Source organism: Lontra canadensis, unplaced genomic scaffold (assembly GCF_010015895.1).
Source record: "Lontra canadensis isolate GAN:19392208 unplaced genomic scaffold, GSC_riverotter_1.0 scaffold154, whole genome shotgun sequence".
Taxonomy (NCBI): domain Eukaryota; kingdom Metazoa; phylum Chordata; class Mammalia; order Carnivora; family Mustelidae; genus Lontra; species Lontra canadensis.
Window position 1 is genome coordinate 1,251,434 of NW_022631148.1, and position 12,810 is coordinate 1,264,243.

General features: G+C 40.3%; 1 protein-coding gene across 6 annotated transcripts in view; it reads right to left on the bottom strand.

Moving 5' to 3' along the window:
• AGBL2 (ATP/GTP binding protein like 2) overlaps positions 1-12,810 on the bottom strand; it is a 42,254-nt gene that overhangs the window by 17,673 nt on the left and 11,771 nt on the right. For all 6 annotated transcript variants that reach the window (XM_032844529.1, XM_032844528.1, XM_032844525.1 and 3 more), the window contains 3 exons: positions 10,939-11,046; positions 2,796-2,949; positions 485-1,267 (listed from right to left, as the gene is read on the bottom strand). In XM_032844529.1, the coding sequence (XP_032700420.1) occupies positions 485-1,267; positions 2,796-2,949; positions 10,939-11,046 (1,045 nt within the window). The remainder of the gene's footprint in view (positions 1-484; positions 1,268-2,795; positions 2,950-10,938; positions 11,047-12,810) is intronic.

Here is a 12,810-nt window from a genome sequence, read left to right on the forward strand (position 1 = left end):
TGGTATTATTACTACACAGGCCTCATGACGAAGGCCTATGAACTTCTCTGACTTCTGAGCTCTCTATTCCATTGTTTCACTAATAAGAGAAATGCCTCTAGCTGAAATGTTGCATGTTCAGTTTCAGCCCAAAGGTAAAACAGGACTTGGGGCTCCGTCAGTTAAGCGTCTGCCTTCAGCTCAGGTCATGATCCCGGGGTCCTGGGATGGAGCCCCGTGTCGGGCTCCCTGCTCCGCGGGGAGTCAGCTTCTCCCTCTGCCCCTCTCGCTGCTCATATTCTCTCTCTCTCAAATAAATAAATGTAATCTTTGACAAGAAAGATAAAACAGGACTTAAAAGTTTGGAACTGAACACACCTATATGACTGCAAACAGAAAAGACAGTCTCCGAAGCCACGCCCGAGTCCCACGTAGGAAGAGCCCCCGCACCCATCCGACGGTGCTCACAGCATTCGGAGGAAGATCAACAGATCAAGGGGCTCACCTTTTGATCATGTTCCTGGTGTACCAGATGCAAGGGAAGGACTCCTTCAGAACGGTTTTATAATGCCGGTTTAAGTCCCTTCCTGCCAGCGAACAGCGGTAATTCCCCACAATCACTCCATCTGGATTTAGCATAGGAACCACTTTGAAGATAAAGATATCTCTGAGGAGCTGGGCATCTGGGGAGTTGCTAAGGATGAAGTCCAAAAAGCCCTTCATGATCCACGAGCCATTACTTTCTCCAGGGTGGACTCGGGCGCTCAAGACCACAGCTTTCTTTGCAGCGGCCTCTTGCGGGGTCCGGGATGGGTTGGTGATGGTGAGCAGGTAGACGGTATTTCCCGCTAGGCTCCTGCATAACGTTCGGAGCTTGCAGAACTGAGACTGGACCGGGTTATTTGCCACAGACAGCAGGTAGCACTGCAGGTCAGTGTACGTATATGGGTAGAAGTGAGCAAAGAAGCAAGTGTCCTGGTCATGCGGAAACTGGATGGTCCACGTAAGACAGTAAAAGGGCTGCTGCCCATCCTCCGTGTTGTTCTTGAAGTACCTGATTTCCTTTCCTTCTCTCCTCCAGCCAATGTTGTGGGTGTTGGCATCCAGTTGGGAGTACATGAGTGGCTTCATCCCTACAGTATAAAGGCTCTTGGGTTTTAGCAAGTTGACAATGGTGAAGCGGTAGGTCACATCTTTTCTAGTGTTTTGAACCCGAAAATAAAACCACTGAGTGTGTTTGTTTGTGTAGAGGTCAGTTCGCAAGGTGAGTTCATACTCATAGGTATCTCTGTAATGGAGAAAATTGAAGACTGTCTCTGTCACCTCACATCCCTCCCCCCTCAAAAAGCAAATGCAAAAAAGTGTTATTTCCCCCTGGCAAAAACAGATCTTATTACAACAGGAAAGACTGCTACATCAAGCCTTAATTTTCTAATTTACATGGTCCCCCTACTTATACTATAAGGCTGGCAGAAATTTAGGTAAAGAAAGTTTGCTTGGGGGTGTAGCTTGGGTGGCTCAGTTGGCTAAGCATCTGTATGGGTTCAGGTCATGATCTTGGGGTCCTGGGATTGAGCCCCATGTTGGGTTCCTTGCTTGGCAGGAGCCTGCTTCTCCCTCTCTCTCTGCCTGCCTCTCCCTCTGCTTGTGCTTTCTCGCTGCCTCTCTCTCTGACAAATAAATAAAACAACTAAGCCACCCAGGCATTCCTAAATAAAATCTTTTAAAAAAAGAAAAAAAGAAAATGAATAATATGAATTATTAAAAATAAGGAGATAAATCTGTGGTACTGTCATAGGAAAATAAACAAAATTTATTAAGTGGCAAAAAGCAACTTATAAAACAGTACATATAGCATCATGCTATTTTTAAAAATAAATAATTTCTGGGGTGCCTTGGTGGCTCAGTCGGTTAAGCATCTGTCTTTGGCTCAGGTCATGATCCCAGTGTCCTGGGATGGAGCCTTGCATGGAGGGGGTGTCCCTACTCAGCAGGGAGTCTGCTTCTTCCTCTCTCTCTGCTACTCTACCTGCTTGTTCTCTCTGTCTCTCTCTCTGTCAAATAAATAAATAAAATCTTATTTTTAAAAATTTTTAAATTTTTATTTATTTTTTTTAAGATTTTATTTATTTATTTGATTTTATTTACTTATTTGATAGACAGTAGGCAGAGAGGCAGGCAGAGGGGGTGGGGGGGGGAGCAGGTTGAGCAGAGAGCCCAATGTGGAGCTTGATCCCAGGACCCTGGGATCATGACCTGAGTCGAAGGCAGAGGCTTTAACCCACTGAGCTACCCAGGTGTCCCAATAAATAAAATCTTAAAAAAAAAAATCATTTCTGTATATTATACATAACAGAAAGAGGGGGGAAATTATTGTATATGTACTCAACTGTTAACAGCTGGTGTATCTGGGGAGGTATGATTAAAGGACTTCATTTTTTTAATGTTATGCATGTTTATTAACACAAAACATTTTTAAAGGGTTTTATTTATTTAAGTAATTGCTACCCACAAGGTGGGGCTCGAACTCATGACCCCGAGATCAAGAGTCACATGCTCTACTGAGCCATCCAGGTGCCCCTATTAATACAAATTTTAAATGAGCACTAATTTCTTACACAAGCAGAAAAAACAATGTAGGTAAATTTTTGCTCTGGGGGAAAATGAGTCACAATTATTCCATTCTTCTTCATCCTCATGACCATTTCTTACCACCTCTCTCTTTTTCAAAAACACTACTGACTCCTTATATGACTCCAGAAGACATGGCTCAGTCCCTCCATTTATCGCCCCCTTGGGAAATTCCCATTACTCACACTCTGACGGCTTTTTGCAGATTCCCGCTCTCAAACCTTGACTCAAACAGGAGAGTATTATCCTCAGGTCCCTGCAGTGTGACGGCAAGCTCCCTGATAATCCCTCGCTTGCCTCCCACTCTGGCACTGGTGAAATAGGAACCTTCAGTGGGCACTGCGGATGAGACAGACATATTCAGGGCAGGTTCCACTTAGAACCCATTCATCCAGCCAATATTTACTGAGTTCTTCTGTGTGTTTGATGCCATTCTAGGTTAACAATGATGAATATTCAGATTTCCGTGCTTGCTGAGATTTTTAATTTTAAACTTTGGATTTCTTTGAAGACCTTTAAGGTGGTGTATGGCTGCATGGCCTGTGCCCTTGGCATCTCAGATACTGTTTGTACGCATTTCAGCCCTAATTTAAAAGCATGTTTTCAAACAAATGATATTACACATAGAGCGTCTAAAAATATTTATATTCTTAATCCTAAAAAAAAAGGTATCTATTTATTAATTTAAAAAAGGTAAAGGATGGGGTGCCTGGGTGGCTCAGTTGTTAAGCATATGTCTTCAGCTCAGGTCATGATCCCAGGGTCTTGGGATCAAGTCCCACATTAGGCTCCTTGCTCAGTGGAAAGGATGCTTCTCCCTCTCCCACTCCCCTTGTTGTGTTCCCTCTCTTGCTGTCTCTCTCTGTCAAATAAACAAATAAAATCTTTTAAAAAAATAAATTAAAAATTTAAAACGGTAAAGGAAAAAACAAAAAAGAGAAAATAAAGTATACTCCATATAATTTTTTGGCATATCCTTCCAGATTTAAATATAAAAAAAATTAGAAGTTTGAGAATTGGCATGTGTGAATTAACTTAAGAAGGGAACAAAAGTATCATAGTAATTAGAGAAAAGAAAAGGTTATGATTGAAATTTTATCTTTAAAGTGATGTTAAAACAAACAAAATATAAAATTTCTTTTATTTACAAAATTTAGATTATAATCATCTCTTTCTATCCTTTTGGTGGGGGTTGCAACTTTAAAAAATATTTTATTTATTTATTTGGGAGGGTGGAAGAGAGAATGTGCTTTGGGAGGGGCAGAGAGAGAGAGAGAGAATCTTTAAGCAGACTCCCTGCTGAGTGCAGAATCCCAGGTGGGGCTCAATCCCATGACCCCGAGATCACAACCTGAGTGGAAACCAAGAGTCAGATGCTCGACTGACTGAGCCATCCAGATGCCCTTGTAATTTGTTTTTAAAGATATTATTTTAAGTAATCTCTACACCCAACATGGGGCTTGAACTTACAACCCCACGATCAAGAATCATATGCTCCACTGATGAGCCAGCCCAGTGGCCCTGGACTGCAATTTTTCAGACAAATTCAGTGAAACTGCCATATGACATCTTTGAATTTTACAGTTACTTTTGCAGAACTATTTTATTTATTTATTTATTTATTTATTTATTTGACAGACAGATCACAAGTAGGCAGAGAGGCAGGCAGAGAGAGAGAGGAGGAAGCAGGCTCCCTGCTGAGCAGAGAGTCCGATGCGGGACTCAATCCCAGGACCCTGAGATCATAACCTGAGCTGAAGGCAGAGGCTTTAACCCACTGAGCCACCCAGGTGCCCTGCAGAACTATTTTAAGGCTTCATAGTTTTCCCAAGGACTTTGTACCACAATAGTCTTATCATTGTGTCTAGAAGAACCTGTTTTGTCATTTGTTGATTTTCTCCTTGTTAACAGACAAGAAATTTCTAGATTCTCATTTGTGAGTAGCTTTGCAAGTGATTCAAGTAATTCTTCAACATTCATCAATTTCATAAAATCTTGCATGTCCTGTAAGGATAATTTCACTTTGCAAATGATTTTTACTGTACTTGCATTATATTGTCAGATATTAATATTATCCACCAATCAGCTAGTGACTGATAACAACAAAGATGCTGACCATGGGGCAGGACAGGTGCAAGCATTAAGTAGTAATATGCATTGGGCCTTATTTTATTAGTCATTTCATTAGCAAATATATTCATATTATGATGACTTTTGGTTGACAGGCAACTCTATCACTGTAGAGACTCAGGTAATAAACATTTAGATAGTAAATGAGAGCAAAAGAGAAAGCAAATATACAAAGAAGTGCATAATAGAAGAAAGCAAACACAGAGGAGGCAGGAGCAGAAGAGTCCCCAAGAGTACACATAACTGGGGCACCTGGGTGGCTCAGTGGGTTAAGCGTGTGACTTTGGCTCAGGTCACAATCCTGGGGTCCTGGGATTGAGTGCCATGTTAGCCTTCATGCTCAGCGGCGAGTCTGCTTGTCCCTCTGTCCCTCCCCCTGCTCATGCTCTCTCTCTCTCTCTCTCTCAAATAAATAAATAAAATATTTTTAAAAATTTAGAGCACACATAATCCGATTAAAAGCTGGGGACACACATGGTCCAGTCTCTTCCTAGAACCACAGAGTATAGACTAGCAACCAGATACAATTAATATGGGAGTTTTAACATTCTTTTGAGTTTCTCAGGCAATAATAAAGATGATCTAATTCATAGCCCACAGTAATATTTCTCAAAAAAACAAAACTTGTTTCTTTTCTCTAATATTTTATAGCATGTAAACTGACAAACTCCCAAATTCTCCCTGGAGTCCCATCTTCTTGGTTTTCTGTTCCTTGATTCCTCCAACAGGGTGGGCTCAACTCTTCCTGAAGAACACAACAGACAAGACCAAGACCACTGCCACAACTGTGTGTTAACAGGACAGTAAGAGGGGTGCCTGGGTGGCTCAGTGGGTTAAAGCCTCTGCCCTCGGCTCAGGTCGTGATCCCAGGGTCCTGGGATCGAGCCCCGCATCAGGCGCTCTGCTCAGCAAGGAGACTGCTTCCTCCTCTCTCTCTCTGCCTGCCTGTCTACTTGCGATCTCTGCCTGTCAAATAAATAAATAAAATCTTTAAAAAAAAAAAAAAGCAGGACAATAAGAATAACTCACAAAAGCTGCCCTTTCAGGAGAATGAGCTTTCAGCCCTAGGGTTTCCTCCTATGCAGAAATGTCTCTGAATAGAACAGAAGAAGCAATGTGGATTCACGGTCTTCTGGTTTACTGACAATGACTACAAGCAGGTCAGCAAGAGGTAAAACATACTTTTAATACCCAAGACTTTCTTGAGGTGGCAGGAGAAATACATTCTCCATTATTTATAACTTAAATCTACCCACTTAAGATCTTACACTTAAAGTCTCTCCAAAACCTCCTTAGACACACCAGAAGGTGGAGTTAGATAAACTGTGAGTTTCTTCACCTTATTCCCTTCACTGCATATAACTTTTCCAACACAGTATTACTAATATGAGAGCTCATAATCAGGGGAACTGGGAGCAGAGAATATGCAATTATATCAAAGTTAGTTGTAGAAATGTAAACATTACAGTCCCTCCCTACCTCTGGTTGTTTCTCTAAAAGCCTCCTCTGATTTCATTGACTTGATACACTTTATTTCTAACTCAACTTGGTACATATTCTTCCTCCAATAAAACCAATTTCCTTTCTTTTTTTTTTTTAAGATTTTATTTATTCATTTGACAGACAGAGATCACAAGTAGGCAGAGAGAGGCAGGCAGAGAGAGAGAGAGGAGGAAGCAGTCTCCCCGCGGAGCAGAGAGCCCGATGTGGGGCTCAATCCCAGGACACTGGGATCATGACCTGAGCCGAAGGCAGAGGCTTTAACCCACTGAGCCACCCAGGCGCCCCACCAATTTCCTTTCTGATCATTACCTATGTAGCAGAGGTTGATTTTCAAATTGTGAGCATACTTTTCTTGTTTTATATTTTTTTGAACACAGCATTTCCCAACCTCAGAGAACCCTTAAGAAGTTCTGATTAGGGGAGCCTGGGTGGCACAGTCAGTTAGGTGTCTGACTCTTGTTTCAGCTCAGGTCATGATCTCAGCATCATGCATCATGCATCATGCATCAGATCAAGCCCCATGTTCAGCTCCATGCACAGCATAGAGTCTGCTTGAGATTTTCTCTCCCTCTCCCTCTGCCCCTCCTGCTCATGCTTTGAGCTCTTGGTTTCTATCTCTCAAATAAATAAATCTCAAAAAAAGAAGTTCTGATTAGCTCTTGTGCTTTTGTGTGCAATAAGTATCAGATGATTTTTAGTGATGACAAAGGATGCCCTTTTTTTTTTTAAAGATTTTATTTATTTGTCAGAGAAAGAGCAGAAAGCTGGGGGAGGGACAGGCAGAGGGAGAAGCAGGCTCCCTGCTGAGCAAGGAGCCTGTTGCTCTATCCCAGGACTCAATCCCATGACCCTGGGGTCATGACCTGAGCAGAAGGCAGACGTTTAACTGACTGAGCCACCCAGGTGCCCCAAAGGATGCCCTTATTGACAGCTTCTTTACTTTGCCATGTCCCCTCCCTATTACTAACTTGGCATCTTGACCTTATTAATTCAAAGCTACTTCCTCGTCCTTGGGAAGGTTCCTATTACATTTCCAGGTTCATTACTCTTGAATATTATATCTCCTTTTTTTTTTTAAAGCAAATTTTTATACCATATCCCCATAGGGAGCTTGAACTCATGACCCCGAGATCAAAAGTCCCATCCTCCAGCATGCTCTAATGACTAAACCAACCTGGCACCTTATCTCCTTTCTGTCTTAGATGTTATGACCACCAGCTCCATATCCTACCCATCACTTGTTAGTCTTTATTTTTATTATAGCTATTTTAGGGAGTGTGAAATTGATCCATCCTTTCCATAAATACACTTTTCAAGCAGAGGAATTCTCTTCTATTCCTAGTTTTCTGAATGTTTTTATGCTTTTTCTGCATTAGTTGACATGACTGTGTGTTTCTTCCCTTTGTTCTATTAACGGGGTGTGTCGCATTGATTTTCTTAGCTTGAACCATCCTTGCATTCCTGGTACAAATCCCCCTTGGTCATGTTATATAATCCTTTTAATAAGCTGTTGGATTTTGTTTGCTAGTATTTGTGTTTCTTTAAGATTTTATTTATTCATTTGAGACAGAGAGATACAAAGAGAAAAAAAAGCAAGCATGAGCAGGGGGAGAGGCTGAGGGAGAGGGAGAAGCAGACTCCCCACTGAGCAGGGAGCCCAACAAGGGTCTCGATCCCAGGACCTGCAGACCATGACCTGAGCCAAAGGCAGACACCTTACCATCTGAGCCACCCAGGTGCCCCTGTTTGCTAGTATTTGGTTGAGGATTTTTTTTGTATTTATATTTGTAAGGAATATAGTTTTCCTGGGATGTCTAACTTTGAATACTAGCTTCATAAACAGTTGGAAATATTTCCTCCAGCTACTATTTTCAGAGTCTATGAAGGATTAGTACTATTTCATCTTTAAATGTTTGATATAATTCAAACAAGCCCTGTCCCTAACTGGCCAAGGAATTTCTTTGCAGGAAGGTTAAAAAAAAAAAAAGAAAAAGATTTATTTATTTATTTTAGAGAAAGAGAGAGAGAAAGAGAAAACCCATGAACAAGTGAGGGGAGGGGCAGAGGGAGAGAGCCTCAAGCAAAGTCCCCACTGAGTGTGGAGTCTGAGACAGAGCTTGATCACATGACCCACGAGACCATGTCCTGAGCAGAATCCAAAGAGCCAGACACTAGCTGGTTGAGCCACCCAGGCACCCTTTTGCAGGAAGACTTTTTTTTTAAGTTTTGTTTTGTTTTGTTTTTTTGGACACAGAGATAGAGAATATGAGTAGGCAGAGCAGCAGGCAGAGGGAGAGGGAGAAGCAGGCTCTCCACTGAGCAGGGAGCCTGATGTGGGGCTTGATCCCAGGACCCCGGGATCATGACCTGAGCCAAAGGCAGCCACCCAACCAACCGAGCCACCCAGGCGCCCCTGCAGGAAGATTTTTAATTACTAATTCAACTTCTTTGTTTTAGTCTATTCAGACTTTTAAAGTTTCTCCCTGAGGGGCACCTGGGTGGCTCAGTGGGTTAAGCCTCTGCTTTCAGTTTGGGCCCTGATCTCAGGGTCCTGGGATCGAGCCCTGCATCAGGCTCTCTGCTTGGCGGGGAGCCTGCTTCCTCCCCACCGCCCCCTGGCCTCTCTGTTTACTTGTGATCTTTGTCAAGTAAATAAATAAAATCTTAAAAAAAGAAAGTTTCTCCCTGAGTCAGTTGTGGTAATTTGTATTTTTCTAACAGCTTTCCCCCTTCTATGTTGTTTAATTTGTTGGCATTAAGTTGTACCTTGTAATTCTTTTGATTTTTGTAGATTTGATGTTTCTGTCCCCTCTCAATCCTGATCTTGGTAATTTGTATCTCCTCTTCTTTTTTCATGGTTGGTCTAGCTAAAGTTTTGTCAATTTTGTTGATGTTTCCAAAGAACCAGCTTTTGGTTTGATTTTCCAGATTATTTTCCTGTTTTCCATTTTCACTGATTCCCATCCTTATCTTTTTTATATCCTTCTCTCTGGTTGCTTTGGACTTAGTTTGTGCTTACTTTTCTAATTTATTAATGTGAAAGCTTAGGTAATTGATTTGAGATCTTTCTTCCTTTCAAATATAGGCATTTAAAGCCATATGCTTACCTTGCGATGCTTAGCTGCATCCTTTAAAATTTTGATATGTCATTTTATTTTCATTCTGTTTAAAACATTTTTAAATTCCCCTTATGATTTCTTTATCCCATGGGTTACTTAGAAACGTGCTGTTCAATTTCCAAATATTTGTCCATTTCCCAGATTTCATTCTGTTGTTGATTTTTTTTTAAGATTTTATTTTTTTATTATTTTTATTTTTAAGATTTTATTTATTTATTTGACAGACAGAGATCACAAGGAGGCAGAGACAGGCAGAGAGAGAGAGGAGGAAGCAGGCTCCCTGCCAAGCAGAGAGCCTGAGGTGGGGCTTGATCCCAGCACCCTGGGATCATGACCTGAGCGGAAGACAGAGGCTTTAACCCTTAATCCCACTGAGCCACCCAGGCGCCCCCTGTTGTTGATTTTTTTAAATTTTTAATTTTAAGTAGGTTCCAAGCCCAGCATGGAACCCAACATGGGGCTCAAACCCATGATCCTGAGATCAAGACCCGAGCTGAGACCAAGAGTAGGACGCTCAACCAACTGAGCCACCAAGGCGCCCACTGTTGTTGATTTCTAATTCAATTTTATTGTGGTCAGAGAATATATTTTGTATGATTTCAATTTTTTAAAGTGTATTAAGACTTGCTTTACCACCTAGCATATAATGTATCCTGGGGAATGTACCATGTGTCTTTGAAAAGAATGTATATTTTGCTATTGCTGTTCTAGAAATTTTTTAAAAAGATATGGATTCTACTTGTAAGAAGCCTACAAGTTAATGGAAATTAATTAACCACGTAGGAAATGATAGTCATATGCACATACTACAAAGTAATCACTAAAGTACACACAGAGATGGAGAAAAGAAGAACAAGTTCCCCGAATATCCAATATCTGATTTTTAGGAAGGGGAATGACACAGAAGAAGCTCTAAAATGGGCTTAGAACACTTTTTTTTTTTTTAAAAGATTTTATTTATTTATTTATTTGAAACAGAGAGAGAGAGAGAGATCACAAGTAGGCACAGAGGTAGGCAGAGAGAGAGGGGGAAGCAGGCTCCCTGCTGAGCAGAGAGCCCGATTCGGGGCTTGGTCCCAAGACCCTGAGATCATGACCTGGGCCGAAGGCAGAGGTTTAACCCACTGAGCCACCCAGGTGCCCCTCTTTTTTTTTTTTTTTTTTTAAGATTTTATTTATTTATTTGACAGAGAAACACACAGTGAGAGAGGGAACGCAAGCAGAGGGAGTGAGAGAGGGAGAAGCAGGCTTCCAGCTTAGCAGGGAGCCCGATTCAGGGCTGGATCCCAGGACTCTGGGATCATGACCTGAGCCAAAGGCAGATGCTTGACAACTGAGCCACCCAGGTTCCCTGGGCTTAGAACTCTTAAGACGTAATACCATCATATTAAAAAAACAACTGAAATTTTAAAGCTGACTGGCCATGAATATCAGGGTTCCTATTTAGGTTGGTCTGGAAAGACTGTTTATTTATCACTAAACTATAGATTTTTAAAAACCACTGTTATTACAGAAAACATGTTTATTATAATTTTGTCATGGTTAGTCACTGACTGTTCAGTGTAAATAACAATACCTGAATCTAATTGATAGACAACTGTGCCTTTTTCTTCTCCTACAATTTCTGGTAATTTTTCATTTCCTGTAGGTTGATAGAAATATTCTGGTTGAGGTGGAACCCACTCTGAAAGAAAACATTAAAAAGCACAAAATAAGAAATAATATAAAAGGTTCTTTATCCAAAAGTAATATACAATTATAATAATTATTATTCAAGCGACTAGTTTGGTTGAATCAAACCAAATCCCACCCCAAGTTTCTGATTTCTTTGTAAATTTATGTCTTGCTTCTTTCCATACAGACTATGAGGTGATTTTTAACAAAAAGCGTATACAACAGAAGGATAAACTTTAAACAGAAGAGTTAAAAATAAACCAGAAAGGTCAATATAGTTGACCTATAACAACTCTCTAAAATTTGGCCCTGAGCTACTTTTTATTTATTTTTATTTTTTATTTTTTTAAGATTGTATTTTTAAGTAATCCCTACCCCCTTCATGGGCCTTGAACTCACAATCCCAAGATCAAGAGATCAAGAGTTGTATGCTCCACTGATGGAGCCTGCCAAGTGTGCCGAGCTTCTTTTTAAAGTCAGGAAAATAAGTTTAGCTATGTACTTCTTTATTACTATAGAGGAACAAGTATATCAATTATTTCAGGGGAAACAAAATTTTTTCATTAACTCTCAATTCTAAAAATTTCTTATATGAGACTTGGGCAACTTCTCAGTATTATTTTAAGTACAGTAGTCATTGATGAACACCAAGGGCATACAAAAACACAATTGAAATTGAATAATACATTAGAGGGATTATATACCTGATCAAATGGTATTTATTCCAGGGATCCAAAGATAGTTCAACTTCTGCAAATTAGTTAATGTGATATACCACAGTCAAAAAATGAAGGGTAAAAATCATATAATCATTTTGATAGATGCAAAAAAAAAAAAACATTTGGCAAAATTCAACATCCATTTATGGTAAAAACTCAACAGAGTGAGTATAGAGGGAACCTCAACATAGTAAAGGCCATATATGAAAAGTCCATAGCTAAAAGCATACTCAGATGTAAAAAGCCGTGGGATGCCTGGGTGGCTCAGTCAGTGAAGACCTGCCTTCAGCTCAGGTCATGTTCCCAAGGTCCTGGGGTCGAGTCCTGCCTCTCTCTCTCTCTCTCTCTGACAAATAAATAAATAAAACCTTAAAAACAAAATGTAAAAGCTGAAAGCCTATCTTCTAAGATCGGGAACAAGGCAAAGATGCCAACTCTAGCCACTTCTATTCAACATAGAATTTTAAGTCCTTGCTAGAGCAATTAGGCAAGAAAAAGAAATAAAAGGATTCCAAATTGGAAAGGAATGAGTAAAACTGTCAAACTGTTACTATTTGCAGATTACATGACGCAGAAAACACTAAAGACATTTTTGTTAAGATTTTATTTATTTGATATAGAGAGAGATCACAAGTAGATAGAGAGGCAGGTAGAGAGAGAGGGGGAAGCAGGCTCCCTGCTGAGCAGAGAGCCCGATGCGGGGCTCGATCCCAAGACCCTGAGATCATGACCTGAGCCGAAGGCAGAGGCTTAACCCACTGAGCCACCCAGGCGCCCCGTTAAACTTGATCGAAAAATCATTAAAATAAATAAATTCAGTAAAGTTGCAAGATACAAAATCAATACACAAACATATGTTGCATGTTTATACACTAGTAATGAACTATCAGAAAGATAGTTAACATAAGATAAGGAAACAATCTCATTTACAATTTTATCAAAAGAATAAAATTCCCAGGAATAAATTTAAGGAGGTGAAAAAGTTGTATATTTAAAACTGTAAGACGTTAATGAAAGAAATTAAAGAAGACACAAATAAGTGAGAAGATATTCAT